At 37.2% G+C, this 21,719-nt stretch overlaps 1 protein-coding gene across 1 annotated transcript; it reads left to right on the forward strand.

The window, feature by feature from the left end:
* The first annotated feature begins 557 nt into the window (after positions 1–557).
* On the forward strand, positions 558–19,880 carry xpnpep2 (X-prolyl aminopeptidase (aminopeptidase P) 2, membrane-bound). Its single transcript, XM_008420648.3, has 21 exons — positions 558–783; positions 1,621–1,682; positions 1,890–2,000; positions 2,098–2,161; positions 5,763–5,867; positions 7,170–7,256; positions 7,424–7,567; positions 8,948–9,049; positions 9,140–9,221; positions 10,125–10,326; positions 10,406–10,495; positions 10,582–10,691; positions 11,946–12,023; positions 13,370–13,441; positions 13,523–13,583; positions 14,363–14,432; positions 14,602–14,706; positions 16,356–16,415; positions 17,395–17,471; positions 17,552–17,641; positions 19,338–19,880. Exons 1-21 carry the CDS (start codon positions 618–620, stop codon positions 19,533–19,535), a joined length of 2,136 nt encoding a protein of 711 aa, XP_008418870.2. The 5' UTR covers positions 558–617; the 3' UTR covers positions 19,536–19,880.
* Positions 19,881–21,719: the final 1,839 nt, after the last annotated feature.

Here is a 21,719-nt window from a genome sequence, read left to right on the forward strand (position 1 = left end):
TACTGTTACAGAAAAACCCTTTATCTGTCTTCATCGATAGTCGTGCTCACTAACCTTAGAGTAGTGATTGACAGCGCTAAGCCCCGCCTCCTGGCTCTGATTGGTTGTTTCTAATTAGCACTGGGAGAATTCATGGAAGCTACATTTTTTTTAAATATAGTTTATCTGTCTCTTATTTTACTGTCACAACATAAAGAGATTCAACAAATAATAAAAAATATATTTTTTATTAAAGTTACAAGCTGCAGCTTTAAAGAGCATTGTAATTTATGAAAACACAACAAATGTACGTAAACTTCTTATTTTGAAGAAATTTAAAAATTCTCTCTCATTATATAGATAATTAACATAAAAATATATAATTTTGGTTCTCCTGCATGACCAAAAAGAAAACATTGTGTGTTTTCATACATGTAAACATGTAAAGGGAAAACATTTGGGAAACATTTGAACTGGATGATGATCGGTCACAGTGACACAGCACAGAGTTGTTCTATCCGCTCACTGCTTATGATTCCTACCAGGAAGGGCCACAGGCAGAGCAGATAGTGAGTGGTGGTGAGGAAGAGGAGGAGCAGGAGGAGGGAGAGAGAGGGCGGCTCTACACACACACACACATGCACACACGCACACACACACTCACAGTTGCTCACAACATCGCCCGGCGCTCCTCGTCACATAACCTGCATGCACATCAGGTCGGCCGGCAGTCTGAGAGCAGCGTGCAGCTGAAGATGCTTTCCTCTGCGTGGCTGTGGGCGGCTTCTGCGGTGGCACTGACCGGTAAAGAGTTTGTCTTCTATCCTGCTGCTGTAATGTTAGAGCGCCTGAAACAGGTTCACAGTTTCAGAAAAATGTTGAGTTGTCCTGCAGAATTGCAGTTTGATTTTCCTTGATCTGACTTTTTGTGCTCATGAATCTTCAGCTTTGACTCGTCTGCACAGATGCAAACCTCTACGCACCGCAAATCTGGAACAAACTTATAGAAAACTGCAGAACAGCTGAAACACTGAGTTTCCTTAAATCAACGCTAAGAATAGTTTTGTTGAGAGCTGCTTTTGAGCCACAATCAGTGGAGTATTTACTGATGTATTTGATGTGTATTGATGATTTTGATGATGAAATTCAACTAAATGTAATGTTTGTTTCTGGTTTCTCAATTGGCGACTTTTTATTTTGTGTTTTTATGATGTAAAGCACTCGTTGTTGCTGAAATCTGCTTGATTGATTGATAGGGATGCTTAAAAGACACAATTTAGCAGAGTAAGTTACATTTGTAACTTTTTCTGTCTTTTTTCTCCTTCTTCATGTTCTTGCATTTCATCTTTTCGAGCCGCTGCGTCTGAACAAATAGATAACTGAAAATGTGTTAGTTGCTTGCAGAATTGCACTTTGATTTCCATTTATTCTGACTTTTTGTGCCTGTAAATTTTCAGCTTTGACTCGTTATCTGCACAGAAACAAACCTCTCTGCAACACAAATCTGGAACAAACTTCCAGAAAACTGTAAAACAGCTGAAACACTGAGACTCTTTAAGTTGATGCTGATCTAATTGTTTGGAGCTGCTTTTGACTCATGATTTGTAATTTTCTTCTTGCTCTGTTTTCATGTACTTTCAGGCCATCTTTTCTGCGCCGCTGCATATGAACGAACCGAGAGGAACTGCTCTCTGACTCCACCGGTGAGACTCAGCAATAAACAATAAACTAGTTTTTCATAAAACCATCAGTAGTTACAACTTTGCCCTCAGTGGATTCACCCAGCGTTAATGATTACAGAGGATGATAGAGAAGGAGATAATTCAGCAGCTTGCTGGGTTTAATGACATGTGGAGGTTTCCTCCTTGCTTTGCGAGCGCCTCATCGTTCTTCCTGTCGGTTTGTTGCAGTATCTCCCCAGCACAGCAGTAAATACTTCTATCCAGCTGCAGGAGCTGCGAGCCCAAATGCTGCCCCTGAATGTCTCTGCCTACATCATTCCTGGCACTGATGCTCACCTGGTACATCTGCCGGCTGTCATAATTAATCCATCTGGGTTTAAAATCCTTGTTTGCATTTGTGTGGTTGTAATTTGCAGCTTGTTTTTTTTTCTGCCAGAGTGAATACATCGCCCCACGTGACGCCAGGATGGCCTTTATGACTGGTTTTACAGGCTCTGCAGGTACAATCCTCCTCCTCCTCCTCTTCTTCATCCTCCTCCACATCTGCTCTGCTTTCATCCCACATCCTCACCAACTGGTCGTTCATTTTGTTTTCAGTGCTTTCACCCGCTGTTTAATTGCGTCCTCTCATTCATGGTGACTGTCCTCGCAGAGCAACCTGACTGCTGATTTATCAGGCCCATAAGAGCAGCTGGTCATAGAAGAGGCTTTTACTAATTTGATATATATGGAAAGAAATGACAGTAAACCAGGACTGCAAGTAACGACTATTTTAGTAATCAATTAATCGATTATTTTGACAATTAATTGATTAATCAAATTAAAAAAATTGGCAAATTCTGCATATTTTTCCTACACATGCAAATAAATAACTAATTTGATTACTTTTTAAAATAAGAAAATAAACATTTTATTGCCTAAAATACGATAACAGCTTTGCTTTAGTGAATGCTCGATCATTTGTAGCAAAGGTTGCATCAACATCAACAACTTTCTGCTTCACATCAATACAGTGAAGGGCTGATCTGGTGATTGATTTTCATTTTAATTGATTAATAATTGGATAACAACAGATGCTTATTAAGATTTGTTAACCAGGTGAAGCTAAACTTGCCACTTCAGGTCTTCTGGGTAGGAGATATTTACAGACAGAGATGTTATTTTTTAACCTAAATGTAAAATGGAGATATTTTTGTACAGTTTTGGCTTAATTACTCCTCTGAATGTATGTTGTTAATTCAGTAAATTGCCTTTTTGAGTCTGTATAGTTACGTTAACCATTAATCAATTACTAAATCAGTTGGCGATTATTTAAATAATTGATTAATCGTGATTAATTAAATTAGTCGTATCAGGTCTACAGTAAATTGAGGTTTAAACCTGAACACGCCGCTGCAAAGCTGTACAAAAATGTGGGGGAAATGAGTTTATTTCGGCTGCTGGTACTGAATTAAATATGATCTCACCACTTTATTTGGTACATCTGTTCTGTTGCTTTTTATCACAAATTGCAGCCCGGTTGTTGGTGCCAGATGGGCTTGTTTGAATATGTCACAATCTGCTGATATAATACCAGCGTAATTTAAAGCACAATCATCCCTCAGACATACAGAAACATGCCTGAAACAAAGAAAATATCCGGTGAGAGGTGGTTATTTGGACCAAAAATGCCCTGTTGACATTAAATGTCAAAGGAGAATGAGCTGAAAGTTAGTTAGAAAGGAAACATGAGGCTCGTTGGAACTGCAGCTTGTAAAACCGTTGCCTGTTTTAATGGGCTTTGATTTTTGTTGCAGCAGTCAGATGGCAAAGTCAAAATTTGGCATAAACAACAAGCATGTTTTTATCTCTCCATGTGTCAATAAATCAGAATCAGGGTTTTTTTTAATGTTCTGGGGCTTCGAGTTCAATTGGGGTTCAAAATTACAACACATGTTACATTTTAAGCTGGTGCTGTTCGCAGAGTTGGGTGGTAACTAGTTACATTTAATCAATTACTTCTAGGAGTATTTTCACTGCCCTGAGCTCTTTACTTTTACTTGAGGAGTTTTATTATGAAGTATTTCTACTCTTACCTGAGTAAAATTTCTGGAATCTCCACTGAAAGAAAAACAAACATGTTTTAACCAAAAACTTACCAGACACAGACAAACACCTGCAGTTTTTGTCAGTTTCATAAGTTTTTTACTGAAAGAAACTGGAAATAAAATTATCTTGCTTGATTTTGTTATTTTTTTATTACTCATTTGAGTTGTTTTTATTTTTGTTTTAAAATATCAAAAATGTTCACATAATTTTAAATGGTTGATGTTTTGATCAAATACTTTTTTAGTCTTACTTGAGTAATTTCTTGGACAGACTTTTCACTCTTACTTGAGTAAAATAATGTTTAAGTAGTGCTACTCTTGCTTGAGTACAATTTTTGGGTTCTCCACCCACCTCTTGTGCTGTTTTCACCCAGCACCGTCAAACGACCCTGTTCCCCGCCTCACCTGTGATGGCGCTGCACCAAGAACGACTAAAGAAACAACACAAAACCTCAGAAGAAGGCACTGACCGCAACTTCCTTCTTCACGAAATATAAACTAAAAGTAGCGTCAGAATTTAGCAGTTGTAGGATTTCTATTTTGCCTTTGGAAGGAGACCAGAAGCTGGTTCTCCTTCTATCTAGCGCGTTTGTTCTGGCTGTATTTACCCAGAATGCCCTGCGTTGTAGTCAACTTCCCGCTTCTGAGCGATCTACGGTCCGTTTGGCGTTTCACCACAAGTTCAGAGTTCAGCTTCTGGTGAAACAGGGGATTTGAGTTGTGGATTTACGATAATCAATTCTGCAACAACTTAGTGAAGTTGTCATGTCAACTCGGACAAATGTTTCCAACATTTTCTAAAAGATTTAATGCAGTGAAGACAAACTGAGGATCCAACTTGGTACTAGTAAGTTCTACTTTATGAAGTTGGAAAATGAATGCTATACTTCATTTCTATGTTTTTCAGGCACATATTTAAAAAGTCATATTTTGTTTAGAGTTTTTCTATGAGCTTTGACTGTTTTTTTCAGCCATTTCCAATTAGTTTCTTCCAACCATTTCCAATTAGTTTCTTTCCTAAGCCGTGTAAAATTCATCAATACGGCATAAAAAAGTAATTTAACCACTGTCATCTCTGCACATCAATTTAGACTTGCCGCCTGTTACAAAGACAGTTTCCCATTTCTTTTGCTAATCCCTTGCAAAATCCCAAAGATGGCACAGTTTAAAGAAAACCTATTATGTAAAATTCATATTTTGCATGTTTTTATGCTGCTGCTTATAAAAACAGCTCAAAGGTTTAAAAACACCACCCAGCTGTTTTTGGCAGTAGGTGAATGTTTTTGGTATCTAGAAAACAAGCTGTTTCAAAAGCCTCCCCATTGTTGAGTCATAATCAGTGGGCGCTGCGTCGTTACAACCCAAGCTGAGTTCCAACACATTTCCTGCGGCTACAGGAAAACAATGGCTACAGGAAAAAACAAGAGTTTTGTTGTTGACTTACCATTCAGAAACCACTTGCTGCATTATTGTTGGTTGTGCAGGAGGCTTTACTGATGCTTTTCAAAGATATATGGTTGTATAATTGCACATCTGTTTGCAGGCATATTCATACGCGAGTGTAAATGTTGAATTATGGGCGTGGCCAGCCGCTGCTAATTTGGATTTAAAGTGGCAGAGGCCCTAAAACAGCTCAAAATAGTCAGAACTGACCAAACTAAAATCTCATTATTTAGGAATCATTTTGTCCAAAAAATGTGACGTGTTGTGATGCCCATAGGCCTATCATAACCCGTTCAAGGAGGCATCATATGTCACCTCTAAAGGCCAGAAAATTGCAGGCCGAACAGTTCAAGTATCTTGATGTCGTGTTTGACACAAAAGTGAACCGTCTTGAAGAATTTTGGATGTATGGAGGGATAATTAATACTTCAAGAATATCTGGGACCTGGTAACTTACATTGAAAGAGCTTAACGATAGTTTTTCACATACAGTGTAAAGCTGATATTTATAGTTTTAGGTAATCAGACACTGACCACCTCATAGTGCAGCTGTTGCCCCTCTTTTTTCCAGGCACTGCCGTCGTCACTCAGACCAAGGCGGCTCTGTGGACAGACAGCCGCTACTGGGTCCAAGCTGAGAGACAGATGGACTGCAACTGGGAGCTGCAGAAAGACGGTATGGGTGACTGTACCGCGCCTCGCTGTCATGGCAGCGCTGCACACATGCATTTCTTTTAAATTGTTGTGGTGTGTTTTTTAAACAAAACTAAAAGTCCTAGATGTTATTAAACATTTGCTGGAAACTTAAATTTGACAATTAGACAACTCATGAACAACATATTCCAGAGCTGGGAGATAGAAACAAAGTCACTGAAGACTTTGATTTTGTGTGAAAAAGAAAAAGAAAATTATAATTTTTTATGTTTTTAAAAACTAACCAGAAAGTCTCAGTAAACTGAGTTTGTAGAAAGTGGTGAAATTGTAATGCAGGAATTATTAGCATTGCTAATTAGCACAACTAATAGCTTGTTAGTAGCCTGTTAGCATTGTTAATTGTTTTTTAAACTTATTACTAGCATTACTAATGACTAATTACTGTATGCTAGAAGATAACTACCATTATCTACAAGCTAGTCCTCATTTGTGCTACTCATTAGCCTTTGTGCTAATGAGTAGCATTAACATAAAGCAGTTGTAACTATTAATAGTTACCATTCATGCTAATGCGCAAATAGCTGTACTAATATGCACCAATTTTGCTAACAACTAGTTGCCATTGCTAACAACTAGCTGCAGCACATTGCTCATTGAAATAAAAAAAATTACAGAATTATGGTGAAAAAACTTAATTCACGCAGAATATTTGACACACTTATAGAAATGTATCGGATACTTTGTGAAAAAGTATCCAGACATCCACTCTAACGCTCCTTCGACTCGTGTATGGAACACCAAGAAGGCCAATACCATCTTACATTTACAAACTTAAAGAGTTTGTAAATTAACCATTCTTCCAGCCAATCATAGACAGATTTTATTCCTCCAAATTGAGTATTTCTTGGATGAGAAACAACTAATAAATACCAGTAGATCAATATAGTGTACCAATGTGGCAGAAATTCAAAACAAAATGATAGAATTTAAGAAAAACGCAAGGGAACATAATACATTTTAATTTTATAGTGTGAGAATGTGAGAATTTTATAGTGTAAGCATTTTTGTTATGCTTACAAAAATGCTTACTTTGTGCAGTCCAGTTAATATTTCTACATTAATTTCTACATATTAGTTATACATATATGTACATTGAAGAAAGAAAGTTAATTTTTTAGTCCTTATCAAGCTGAAAGTGGTGATTTGATTTACTTTAAGACTAATCTGCAGAATTTCATTTAATGATGACTCTTTGCCATACACTGCATTAGTTTTTGTCCATATTTTGTGATGGCAGTGATAAATGTTTGCTTGGTTGTTGCAGTTTCCGTCATCAGTGTGGCGGAGTGGCTCATCTCAGAGGTACCAGCAGGAGGCAACATCGGTTTTGACCCCTTCCTCTTCTCCCTCAGTGAGTTTTCACCCTATTTACCTCAGCTGTTAGTCCGTTTTAACAGCAATAAAGCACCAAATAGATGGAAAATATTGAAAGGGACCCCAGACCAGACGCCATCCGGACTGTTTACTTGAGATTGATTCTGTTTAATGGCCGTTTTTTCCTGTAATTTGCTCCATTAGAGACACAGGAGAACTACGCCATGAGTCTGGAGTCCAGCAATCGAATCCTAAAGTCCATTCCTGTCAACCTGGTCGACCAGGTGTGGAAAGACAGACCTCAAGCCCCAGCAGACAGCCTCACCCGTCTGCCTGATAGAGTCATACGTAAGTCTTCAAACAGCCATAAAGTCTGTGTTTGTGTTTCTACGGTTGGCTGGCAGATCGAACACTAACTCAGAAGGACTGGAGAAGCCAGGAAGTTGTCTCAGTGTTGGTCTTATTAGGCTTTATGGCTGCAGATTAGAAAAATGGACCAAATGGAGGGCACCATAAACCTAATGGTCTGTACATTTAACTGGAACAATCATTCTTTGCATGGCTTTAAGAGCACGCACAGAATGATGCATGCTCTTCCTTATCCTGACAGTCGGGATAAGGTGGCTCTTATATTCTTGGCAGACTGGATAGAGTCCATTAAGTGATGAAGAACAAGAAGATGACTTGAATGTCAAACAAGCAGGGAGGAACAAAAACACACAAATGTGTTTTTGTTCTCAGAAGATAAACTGCATTTACAGGAAAATGTATTTAGATTGATTAAATTAAAAACCGTTAACCCAACTGAGCCAGTTTTCTTCATCTTTAGCAGTGTTTTCTTTTTCCAAAACTTTATTTAGTTTTTAACAAATGGTAAAATCATGAAACTACTATGATATTATACAGATAAAAGAAACTGTATAACAAAAGCATGTACTCAAAAAGCAGAAAAGCAGCCTCCACTAACAGTAAGGTAACATAAAGAGCAAAACAACCCACCAATTTTCAAATAAAATTATTTATACATTTTTGACAGCAACAGAAAAAAGGGAGGGAGGGAGGGAGGGCGATTTGTCAGTTACTGGTTGCTATGGTAACCACCAACTGTCAAGAGCAACCTGGCAAAAGTTAATACACAAATTCACTTAAGAATAGAGAAAAATATAAGTAAGCAAGTAAATAATAATTTCAGCTAAATTGCTATAGAGTGAATGTTGGTTGTAGTGTTTAACACAAGTGTGTGTAAATTACTCAGGAGACGTGAAGTAAAGTCCTGATTTTCTCAAGTTTCAGAAAGTAAAGAATCCCTGAGCAGATTGGGGTTGAGATTATTTTAGTTATCATTTGACACAGAATGAATCATACATACTGATTCAAGGTTTTCACATTTTCATTATATTTCAGTGGGATTACCTGAAAATATCACCTGAAATGCATTTACAGCTGTATGTCTTATGTTGGATTTGTCTACCAGCTGTAGAGAGTTTCACTTTTCAAAACTCAATAAAACTCTTTTTTTTCGTTCATTAATTTTAAGTATTACCAAAGATTCTTGGTTTGATTTAAGTTTAGACTTTGACTGGTCCAATTTCAAGGTGTTAAGTTACAAAGTCAAATTTCTTTTAAGTCATATAACAACTGAAGGTAACATAGTAACTTGATTGTGGTATAAAATGGCTGAAAAACACGTATTACTGTCCCTTTAATGTAAAATGTTTGGTCTCTCAGAAAGGACGTGGCAGGATAAGGTGGAGCAGATACGGAGTCTGATGGGGACCAATCCATACCAACCCACAGCTCTTCTGCTCTCAGCTCTGGATGAAACAGCATGTGAGCAAAAACTGGTGCTTTTTTAAACTCATAAATCATAATAACAGAAAGAAATCAAAGTCAGTGATGATGTTCGTTTTTGTTTTTCAGGGCTCTTTAATTTACGTGGAACCGACATTCCCTACAATCCTTTCTTCTACTCCTACACACTTCTAACTTTAGATGAGATCTGGTCAGTCACTCACTGTTTATATCTATTTTTTGAACAACTAATTATTTATAGACACGTTGCAGCGTGATGTCATGAGATCCCCAGCTTCCTGCAATAGGCCATGACTAGCATTGGTTTTAGCTGTCGAGTTATCAACATAACACACTAAATCTTAAATATACGCCTGATATATAAAAGTAAAGGGGACGCAGTGCTTTGCTACTAGTTGCTGACACTGTCACAGCTAAATAAAGCTTTAATTAAAAATAGCATGGGAGAGGGAAGTAACTCAGTTATGCTAACATGTAGATGTGCTGCAGGATTCAGTGTTTTGGTTAAAAAAAAAAAAAAAAAAAAAAAAAGGCGACCTAAACACCAACTCTGACATCAGTAGATTGAGTTTAAAGTAGCTAATCAGTCACAGCTGTGTTACGTTAGCTATAGCAGAGGTAGCTAATCTACCACAGCGATCACTTATCAATCATCACAAAATACACATCAAGACTAAAAACACAAAACTGTACCAGACTGAATGTTCTGTTCTTTATGTAGGAAATGTTTGACTGTTTTTTGGTGTTGAATCCTGACACATTAGCGGCATTGTTGTTAGTTACCATGGCAACGAGTCGACAGTTGGTTTTGAGTTGTTCTTTAGCGGTTTTTCTGCGTTATTTTTCCCTTTCCTGTGGCGCACTGCACTAAATGAATAATACCAACGTCTCCAGGTCTCATTTAGTTAACTGAGTTGTTTTTCCGCAGCATCGCGGCTTCGGATGGCATAGAGTCACCTTTATGCCCTACAGCATTGTGTGCAATAATGAAATTTCTGCATTTAAACAATAACATGCATATTTTTCAAGTATTCCAAGACAGACCCAACAAAACAGTGTGCATACGAGCATGTTGCTGTTTGTCCTCCTGCAGGCTGTTTGTCCACACAAACAGAGTGACTGAGGAGCTGAAGGCGTACCTGAGCGCGTCCTGTACCGGGTCACTCTGCGTGCAGCTGAAGAGTTATGACTCTGTTCGTCAGAATCTGACGGCCTACGTCGCTCAGTCCGACGTTAAAGTGTGGATTGGCACAGAATACACAAACTACGCTCTTTATGAGCTCATAACACCTCAGGTATGCAGATCATTTCAAAAGGTTCTGCTCATTTGAAGGAAATGTTTTATATTAATGACTGTTTGTTTGTCTAATATAGGAGAAACTAATTACATCCTCCTATTCTCCTGTGTTGACAACTAAAGCTGTGAAAGACGAGACTGAGGAACGAATACTGAGGGAAGCTCATGTACGTCCCAAATGCAGACAGATTCATATTTACCACCTGAAAAAAACAAACCCAAACTTTTACTTTTATCTTTTAACTTTGTTCAGGTGAGAGATGCGGTTGCTGTCATCCAGCTGCTGATGTGGCTGGAAAAGGTCGTCCCAGCAGGGAACGTGACCGAGCTGAGAGCTGCAGAATATGTAAACCACTGTCGCAGGTGAGTCAACAAACTGAGTTACAACCAGATGTTTACAGAAGAAGAGTCTTAGCTTAAACCAACGTAAACTTTTCAATTACGTTCAGTTTATTATATAGCTCCAATCCACAGCAAATGTTATCTTTATTCACTTTACACAAAGATGTTTCAATTTAAAGAAGAACTATTATGGAAAGTTTGCGTTTAGCTCTTTTGTGTACTTCCATTTAAGTCTGAAGTGCTTCTCAAAACAGCCCAACAGCTTCAAACATCACCCAGTTCTTGTTTTTTGGTGTCTGGAAAATGAGCTATAAGATAGTTAAGTCACATTTTATGCAACCACAGTGATGCTCCAGTATGTTTGGTCAACTGGTTTTACGCGTTGTACAATGGCTGCTGGGAAAAAAAAGTGTTTTGTTTTTGACTTATCACCCAGAAACCAATTACTCCATTGTTGTTGGCTGTGCAGGAGGCTCCACTTCTGCTCTTCAAAGATGTACGGCTGTATAATTGCGCATCTGTTTGCAGCCATTTTCACCTGAGTGTAAACGTTGAGTTGGCCAGCAGCTGATTATTTAAATTTAAACAAGAAGCCCTAAAACATCTTTCTGAAAGAAAATCAATAGAACAGATGAAAATCTCATTATCTAAGAATGATTTTGTGCAAATATGTAATGAACATATTTTGTATCGCCCTTAGATTTATCCTAATCTTTTCAAGGAAACATAATAGGTCTCCTTTTAATCACACAGACATCCATATTAATCCTATCAATCATTAGTACTTTCTATCTTCATAAAAGCATCACAGCCAAACTGAATGCCAGATTATATGTAGTTTATATGGAGATGAAAATAATAATTAGATAAAACATAAAGCTAACAGTTGAAATAACAGCAAATAATACAAGCTGGAGAGTAGCAGGAGAAGAAAGGAAGTGAGTAAAAGTGGTCAGTTTGTCCTTTAGCTCACAGAATGAGGCCTGATGGAGGTTTAATCAGGATTTCCATAATTATTTCCTTTTGCTAAATAACAAAATATTGTATATGAAAAGCTTTCTCATTATTCTGTGATTTAACAAAGCTGAAATAAAATGTTTCTAACCAAAACAGAAAAGTTCAGTCTGATTTAATGTCAAACAGAAAAGAAGGAAGTATTCTTACATGTTAGTATATATAAACGCCTTGTTTGAACTGTGAATCCACAACTTTAATCTGCAGTATTAATAAAGTATTCATAAAACTTTGGAGTCACAGCTGATATAAACGTTGCAGCAAACAGAAGGACAACCGAGGCCCGAGCTTTGAGACGATCTCTGCAAGCGGACCGAACGCTGCTCTGGCCCACTACAGGTGAGACAAACTCACGTCTTCTGTTTTAACGAGGCCCTTCTTCTTAAAATGCTCAAAGTTTTTATAACGAGACGGTTTTGAATGTCAAAAAACTATTTATCTTTTAAATAGGGAGAAAACATTAAAAACTTGCAGTGGCGATTTATTTTCTGATACGTAGCAATATCACCCTCAAAACACTTAAATATAAGTCAAGGAATAGTTGATTAATCAGGGAAAAAACATTCAGCATATTTTTCATTGAACCTCTTTTAGCAGCCCTCAGCATCTACAACAACTATTTGAATAATTTAAATTAATATAAGTAACAACATATATTGAATACAGTATTAGAAATACACTAAAATATGCAAATAAATATTCAATTCCCTTTTAAATAAGAACAAATAAACATTTTAGTTAGTAAAATTCAATAAAATAGCATTGTTTTAGTGAATGATTGATCGTTTGTAGCACGGGATGCATCTACAATGATTTATATAAGTAACAAAATCAGGCAAAATAAAATTTTCCCTAATCAGTTTCTTTTAATATAAAATTATAAAACTTAAACTAAAACTGCAGGTCTGTGTCTGTCTGGTGAATTTCTGGTTAAAACATGTTTGTTTTTCCTTCAGTGGGTAGAAAATCCAGACATTTTACTCAAGTAAGAATAGAAATACTTCATAATAAAGTTACTCAAGTAAAAGTACAACTTAGTAAAAATACTCCTAAAAGTTTTTTTTTTCAAAAACGTTACTCAAGTAAATGTAACTAATTTCTACTCAGCTCTGTTAATGCTGCTCTGACTGTGTTGATGTTTCACCAAATAGGATGTTGCTTTTTTTTTTTTTTGTAAATATGTAAATCCTTTTCCTTCAACTTCACAAATATGGACTACTGTCACATAAATACTACTAAAATATATTTCCAGTTTGTGGTTACAGTGTGACAAAAAGGGGAAAATATGCAGCTGGTCATATGAGAACCTCTTACAGTTTTTAGTTGACGACTGATTTCACACTTTACATTGTTTAACTTCACCATGTTCAGCTTGTCTCAGTAATAAAGTCAAACATTTCGTCTGGCAGCTAAATTTACCTTTTCTGTTAAACCACCTGAAAGTATAACGGACAAACAACCAACTGCTCTGATGTCAAAAAACAATTAAAAAGAAAAATTCTTCGTTTATAAACGTTTTCAGAACTCAATGCGAGTGTGAATGCGTAGGAGTTTCTAGAGAAAACAACGATGGGGATGTGTTTTCCTTTCTTATTAAAAGCCGTTTTTAACAACATTTCTATAGTATTTTAACAGTGTAAACAGTTGTATATTTCAGCGGTATCAGTTCCAGTTTTGTCTTTCAGCCCGTCAGAAGGAACCAGCAGGAGGCTGACAGTTGAGGAGATGTTCTTGGTTGACTCCGGCGGTCAGTATCTGTGAGTAAATCTGCTCTCCTCCAGTTTCACTTCACGTCTCGTGAGCAGAAAATGAGTCACGGCGTTTCTCACTACTCTCAGAGACGGGACCACTGACATCACCCGCACGGTTCACTGGGGGACGCCCACAGACATGCAGAAGGTGACATTTACATTAAATAGCCTCTTATTGCACTCAAAAAAATTAATCATTGACTTAACATATTTTTTCTTTTCAATGAGTTCCATGTTACTCTACAAAATGAAGATTAGATACTCATTTCATTTGCATAGCTGACTTAATTTAATTATGTACACTGCAAAAACACAAAGTCTTACCAAGTATTTTTATCTAGATTCAAGTGCACTTGAAATAATACAAAAGTAACTTATAAGTAACTTTTTGGCAAGATATAGGAGCTTATTTAAGTAAATAAATATTTAATATTGATGACAAAGTACTATTTCCACTAGTAGATTATTTCACTTATAACAAGACATTCTTCCCTTTTTATAAGTGAACCAATCTGGCAATGGAACTGGTACTTTTAAACCAATATTAAAGAGTTATTGACTTAAATATGCTCCTATATATTGTTAAAAAGTTACTTATAAGTTATACTTGTCTTCAAGTTAACTAAGCTGTTTGCATTAGAAACTATAATTACTTAGTAAGATTTTGTGTTTTTGCAGAGAAGCTAACTGAACTAGCGATACGTTTTGTCAGCTTGCTGTAGTATGCGTACATTCAGTGAACTTATTTAGCATTTTTCACTCATAATGTACAAATTATGTCACTCTGACAACTAAAAATTTAAATTCAACTCATTTTTCTCTAGTTAACTAAATTCAAATTTGTCAACAGTTTCCACTCAAATGAATAAAGTAGGTCAAGTGTCATTTTTTTGTCTTTGTCTTTGAAACGTGTTTTTCTTCTGACAGGAGGCGTTCACTCGAGTTCTCATGGGAAACATTGAAATATCTCAAACTGTTTTTCCATCAGGGACAAGCGGTGAGTGTGAAACTCTGGATTTGCTCTTCCCCATCCCTGAAATGCGTTTTTATGTCGCCACTAGAGAGCTCTCTTCCTCCATCCACATCATGTTGAGAAGATTGCAGTCCTGCTTCCGCAGCAGGATGTTTGCTTTCTGCTCTGTAAGAGGCCTCTTGTGTCTCGACAGGGGTGCGCATAGAGATGCTGGGGCGCCGGGCTCTGTGGGAGGTGGGCCTGAACTACGGCCACGGCACCGGTCATGGAGTGGGAAACTACTTTGGAGTTCATGAGTGTAAGGTTTTCATTTAGATTTTTAAAGGTGACCTGTTATGCTTCCTTGAACAGGTTTGGTCTAAAGTCAATACAAAACACTTTCATACATTTTTTGCATAAAATCATCCTTATAATTCATTCTGATAATGAGGGTTTAGTTTTCTCAGTTCTGCTTATTTTGATCTCCTTTCATAAGGAGCTGCGTTTGGGCGTCCTGTCGCTTTAAATCCAAACAAGCTGCTGGTTGCCACGCCGCCCGACTAAACGTTTGTGAAAATGACTTCAAACAGATGTGCTGTTATACAGCCGTACATCTTTGAAAATCAGAAGTGGAGCCTCCTGTACAACCAACTGTAATACAGACCACTACAAGAGATATTTCCTGCCAACAGCCATCACTGCCTAAACTAACTGTTTGAAGACTTTGAATTAATGAGTTACAACAACAATTATTTTCCCTTTTGGATAAATAAAGTATTTTTGAATTTTACTTGAATTGAACAAAAATTCCAAAAGTGGTTTCTGGATGTAAGCCAACAATAAAACTCTTGTTTTCTTGTTGACTTACATTACACAGGGCATACAGTGATAGAACCAGCTGAAACATGCTGGGGTTCAGCTCGTGTTGCTAGGTAACTGGGCTGGGCTGGGCTGTGGTTGCTAGGTAACGGTGCAGTGTGGAATACGGCTTAACATTTGGAAGGTTTTTGAAACTGCTCGTTTTCCAAACACTGAAAACATTAACTTACTGCCTCAAAAAGGCAACAGGTTAATACGTTTTCTTTTTTTATCCCCTGGCCTGTTTTTAAAAGCTGTAGAAACCCAAATGGAAGCACAAAAACATCTGAATAGGTTCCCTTTAAATACTTGCTGCCACAGAGAAACAGAAACGCTAATATATATTCAAATAAATCTAATTTGATTACTAAATCTCAGAGAGTTTGCATTAAGTTGAGTAGCTGGGGGTTTAGTTTAGCCTTACAAAACCTGGCAAACAACATGCATGTGAACAAACATTTCATTTTGCAATTCAACCACTTGTGATGTGGTTTACATCATCGATGCCCACAGCAGCTGAAGCAAATACGCCACAGTGTGACGGTAACAAAGGAGAACATTAAAGCGCTGTCACAAAGTATTTACCTCCCCTACCCCAGACATTTCCTCTGCTTTTGCTTCATTTGTTCCTGGTAAATATTTTAGATAATTATATAAATTATATTATAATACAAAGATAACCAGAGTAAATAAAAATTTAGAAGTCTTAGGTGAAAAAAGCTATTTAATCCAACTTGGTTCTATGTGAAAAAAATGCTGAGAAATGCATAAAATGTAGAGATGATTATTCTGTCACAGACAGAGTGGAGAAAAACTAAGCAGCTGTCCTGTTTGTTTCTCTAACTAAACTAAGAAAACCCTAAAACTGCTCCAAGCAGAGCCTTTTCAGAAGGAGTGATGATTTTTCTGCCCTATTTCAGTCACTCCTTAAAGAAACAATTTATTCAGACTGCAGGAAAATATACCAGGATGTTAAAAAAAGTAATATTCAGGTTCTATTAAGGAAACAGAATGACAATGTTGTCACACCAGATGTGTTTGCAGGTTTGCTTTTGCTTTTTTTCTTGCCTTATTTGTAATATTTTATGTTTTATTCCGACGTGTTTCCAGGGCCGGTTGGATTTCAGAGCAACAACATTCCCTTCAAAGCTGGCATGTTCACGTCTATTGGTGAGCTCTTTGTAAATTCATCAACCTCTCAGGATAAATCAGTTTGTTTGTGGACACCAGTGAACTTAACTAAAATCACTTCATAAAGTATAAACATGTCTGAAACTAGGGAGGTTCAAGGAACATTTTATTACCAAAGATAATCTGATTACATGCAAAACTAGATGGCTGATGAAGGAACGACTTAGCATGTACACTGCAAAAACACAAAATCTTACAAAGTATGACTGTCTGGTTTTTATTGCAAATATGTTTAAACACTGGAAATAAGACAAACCCAACATAAGTAACTTTTCAGCAAGAAATTACAGCTTATTTTTAGTCAATAATTTCTTAACAATTGTGAAAATAGTATCGTGTCCATGGCAGATAATTTAACTTACAACGTGGAAAATGTATTGTTATAAGTGAAATAATCTGCTAATCAATATTAATCAATATAGTACTTTTTAATAAATATCAAGGAGTAATTTACTTAAGAAAAGCTGCTACACTGTAAAAACACAAAATCTTACCAACTAAATTTGTTCTAATTTCTAGTTCAAAAATCTTAGTTTACTTAAAATAAGACAAAACTAATCTAAAAGTGACTTTTTAGCAAGGTATAGGAGCTTTTTTTAAGTAAATAATTCCTTAATATTTATTTAAAAAGCACTAGTTCCACCAGAAGATTAATATACTTAGTAACAAGATATTTTTTTGAAGTTGTAAGTTAAATAATCTGCCAGTGGAAGTAGTGCTTTTTCATGAATATTAAGGAATTAATGACATAAAATAATCTCCTGTTTCTTGCTGAAATGTTATTTGGACTTATTTCAAGTGTTGTAAGATATTTGCACTAGAAACTAAACAAAAATTAGTTGGTAATATTTTGTGCTTTTGCAGAGTGGCTAAAATGCAAAGCCAGAAAATACCTCTAAGTGATTAAACACTTTTTTATATGTATATAAATCTATTTCTGTTTCCCTTTTGGTTGCAGAACCTGGATATTACAAGGAAAATGACTTTGGTATTCGGATTGAAGACATCGCTGTGACCGTTCCGGTTCATACGAAGGTAGAGAGCAAACAGAAAGCATCATTGGTAAAATGTTTCTCACAGTAACTTTACCACTAATGCACCTTTCTGTCTCTCAGTTTGGGCACAACTTCCTGACATTTGACACTGTGTCTCTGGTCCCATACGACAGAAAACTCATCGACACTTCACTCCTCAGTGCAAAACAGGTGAGGAATCTTTTGCAGAAGCGATCTCTCAATTACAAAACACCAGGCAGATGCAGATTCATGAACTATAACGTGCTGCCAGCAGTTTCCTGTTTTAATTTGTAAATACCTCTGGGACATTCGATAGTGTGACACAGACCCTGTCTTCCCCCTTCCTGCAACATTGGCTCTTGCTTCCTCCTAAAATCCCCTCTCACTCTTGTGGTTGAAGCGTCTCTGCAGCTCTGAGATCAAAACAACGCAAAAGAAAACAAAACCACGTGTGAAGAAAACTTCTGTGTTTGTGTTTCTTTTTTTTAAGATATTTTAATGTATTGTTTTAACTGATATATGTTCTTACAGAAATATCAGGTATCTTAAATCCCATCTTTTAGTATTTGTTAAATGTATTTTTAAACTGTTTTAGTTTTTTTTTAATCACAAGTAGTAATAAATAAATCATAACGGCGAATTAGTGCTTTTAAATATTTCAGCATACCCAATGAAAAATTCACTTTGTAACTTCACTCTCCATTCAGTGCCACGATTAGATCAAACATGTCAAATTTTTAACTCAAATAGAGAGAGAGAAGTCTTCAATTGGGGCTGTGATGAGTAGTGAAGAGTCGGGAGTATCTTACCTGCAGTATGACCGTAGTTTGAGTTCAGGGGTGTCCAAAGTGTGGCCCTCTTTAATTGAACTCTAGTTTGTTTTCTTAGAAAGTCTGGTTCATTAGGGGAGATATGAATGTGCCTTCAAACTCCAATTCGGACCAAAAAAGCGAATCCTGCTCTGCCTACAAATCTAGGTCTCAGTTTGTTTAACGGAGCAGTATTATGTAAAACCAACTTTTTTAGCTTCATATCATGTTACAATGTTATTCCTTCATCAAAAATATGCCTGAGTATATTTTTATTCTTTTATGAATGTTTGGGAAATCCTTCAATCTACATGTCAACCATTCAGCTCAGCAAAATGCCTGGTTGGACTAAGCTCCGCCTTCAAGACGGGTTAAGCTCAAGGTTCTGCGCTTCCGTCTCACAGAGGAGCCCTGCCCCACTCAGCTCCTTCAGACTAGCCAGCAGCAATTAGCAAATATCTGATGGAACTGCACATCTGCTGAGCGACTTCTCGGTGAAATGCTGGTAAAAATGTGATGACTTCCTGAAGGTGGAGTTTCAGAAAGAGCAGGAGTTTTTAAAGAGACAGGCCCAATTTCAGAGGCTTCATTGTGCTATAATGGCACTATGTACCTGGGAAATTAAAAAAGTGAACTCTTGTGCAGCTTGAATACACATGTAAATGCCAATTGGACCAGAGCAGAGCAGTGCATTCTGGGTAAATACAACCAAAACAAACTCAAGAGTCTAGTGCTAGCGGGAGAAATGTCTCTTGGTCTTTTACCAAAGATAAGAGAAACCCTATAACCGCTAAAATCCAACGCCGTTCCATTTTTGTTTACATTTTGTGAAGAAGGAAGTTTCACTCAGTGTCTTCTTCAGAGGCTGTCATGTTGTTTCCTTCAGTAGTTTTTGGTGCAGCGCCACCACAGGTGAGGAGGGGAACTGGTTTTTCAAAAGATTTGGTGCAGTGCAGTGTGAAAGCAAACTGCACCAGCTGAAAATTTAACAGTTTTGGTTCCAATCAAACCGAGTCCACAGGACTATCAGGGGTGGAAACACCTCTAATAATATATGTGTGTATTTCCATCTCCAGCTGCAGTGGCTGAATAATTACTATGAGATGATTCGTCGGCTGGTGGGCCCGGAGCTGGACAAGCAGGGGCTGCAGGAGGAGAAGGACTGGATGCTGAGAAACACCCAGCCTTTCACCGAGGCTGGATCCTCCGCCTCCGTCTGTTCCTCCTCCCTGACGCTCATCGCTCTGGTTTTCGCCCTGCTCCACATCATCTGAGCGTCTCCTCCCACCGCACTCCTCAGCAGACTTGCACTCAAAAGTTACCCCTATGCAGTCTCTACAGAGCAGCTACACCAGGTTGACAGATGCACAGAAATGTGTAATTTTTTTAATTTAAAATTGTAAGATATATTTAATAATTTAAAATATGTCAGCAAATATATGATTTTTTTGTGTTTTTTAATATTTAAAATTATATTTTGTGATTTTTTTTTTCTTTTTTGATGTTATAGTTTGAGGTTTTAAACTGTGCATTTGTATGACCAGCTAATATAATGGTTGGACTAAGCTCCGTCTTTATTAAAATGTATATTTTAATAAAGTGTCACACTTTGAAACAACGATGACTGATAAAGTTGTTGCTGATTGTTTAACCAGTACATAGTTATCATGTGACGTTACTTTGAAACTGACAGCCATCTTAGCAGGCAGTTGCTATGGAGTTGCTATGACAACAACAAAGCCTAGTTTAGAACTACATCTAGCTTTGTTTCTATCTAACTTATAAATAATATAAGTACATCACAACTATTAATCGATTACAATTTTTGAGTACTCTACCCACCTCTTTGTAATACTATGATAAATGTAGTGCTTACTGCCGAACTAGCAAAATTAGCTTAGCTAATGTAGCTATTATCTGCTAGCAAAGACGGGGATGTAGCCTACATGTTTGTTGCTGCATGTACCCACTGCCAGACACCAGAACCTTGTTATTCACACGAAGAGTCTGTACATCCTTTACAAATCCCTTTAAATATTGATTTTATTGATGGTTGAATCTTGTGGAGTAAACTCGCTGCTGTTCTATTGGTAAAAATGGGGTGGATCAAATTTTAATGGTACCAATACATTTTGGATGATTCGACTGGTGTTTCAACATTTTATATTTGGATATCAGCTCCAGATCTTTGAGGTTGGAAGCCCTCTTTGCCATATGCCTAATCTTTAACATCCACCATTTTGATTTTTGCTGCTGTTGTTCTGTATCAGATTCTAGATGGGGTAAATAGTACTTCAGAAGGAACATGCTGAGAAAATCAAAGCTTAGGTTTGAACCTAAATTCTCAAAAAACAACAATAATTCATGTCTGAAGTTAACAATTAGATTATTGCTAAATGTTTAGTATGACATTTTCCATCCATCCATTTTCTTTCACCCTTGTCCCTCAGTGGGGTCAGGAGGTGCTGGTGCCCATCTCCAGCTAACGTTCCGGGCGAGAGGCGGGGTCACCCTGGACAGGTCGCCAGTCTGTCGCAGGGCAACACAGAGACGCACAGGACAAACAACCATGCACACACACTCTCACACCTAGGGGCAATTTTAGAGAGGCCAATTAACCTGACAGTCATGTTTTTGGACTGTGGGAGGAAACCGGAGTACCCGGAGAAAACCCACGCATGCACAGGGAGAACATGCAAACTCCATGCAGAAAGACCCCAGGCCGGGAATCGAACCCAGAACCTTCTTGCTGCAAGGCAACAGCTAGTATGACATTTTGCTTAGTCATAATTAAATTACCTTCGAAAGATTATTATAGTGTCTAATCTCTGCCTCTTTTTTAAAACACATTTTGTGTCATATTAAAATTATTTAAATGTAATGATAAGCGTTATTAGGTTTTATCAGATTGTTCTTGATAAGTCACTGTAAGTTACCCCACCCTGACTATTTATAAGAAAAGTGAATAAGTTCCTTTCACCAAGCTTTTTCATTTCCTTTCATTGCCACAAAATCCTCTTTTTCAGCTGACCACATTTTACACAGCTTATGTTTCAATATGTTTCACCCAACAGAAATTACGTTTTGCTTTCAGTTTCTTTTTATTTCTTGGGTCAATGAATTGATTTTTGTTTCACAGTATATTTCTTCAAATTTAATCATTATACCTTTCACTTGCGAATCTCTAATCGGCTCATTTCCTGGAACTCGTCCTGCATCTTAAAGTTGTAAATGTGCAACACCTCCCACCCTGCCTTAACACACTAAACGTGGGTATAAAAACCTTTAAAACTGCCGTGGACGGCTCTTAAAAGAGGTTGCCTATGCATTTTCTATTTTTTCCATTATTTGTAAAGGAGGAAAAAAGGAACTACTAGCATAAGATGATTCTTTTCTATAAATAAAAGATTCTTCTGATCATGCACTTGTCTTGTGTCCATTTACCATGTGTCCTCTGT

This window comes from Poecilia reticulata, chromosome 10, assembly GCF_904066995.2.
Source record: "Poecilia reticulata chromosome 10, P_reticulata-male-v2, whole genome shotgun sequence".
Classification (NCBI taxonomy): domain Eukaryota; kingdom Metazoa; phylum Chordata; class Actinopteri; order Cyprinodontiformes; family Poeciliidae; genus Poecilia; species Poecilia reticulata.

Bases quoted from the DNA above. Each gene is read 5' to 3' on its own strand.
- xpnpep2 (XM_008420648.3), top strand. From the start codon at position 618: ATGCACACACGCACACACACACTCACAGTTGCTCACAACATCGCCCGG. The intron at 7,568-8,947 runs GTAAGTCTTCAA...TTGGTCTCTCAG, and splicing joins TCTGCCTGATAGAGTCATAC to AAAGGACGTGGCAGGATAAG. The intron at 10,496-10,581 runs GTACGTCCCAAA...AACTTTGTTCAG, and splicing joins GAATACTGAGGGAAGCTCAT to GTGAGAGATGCGGTTGCTGT.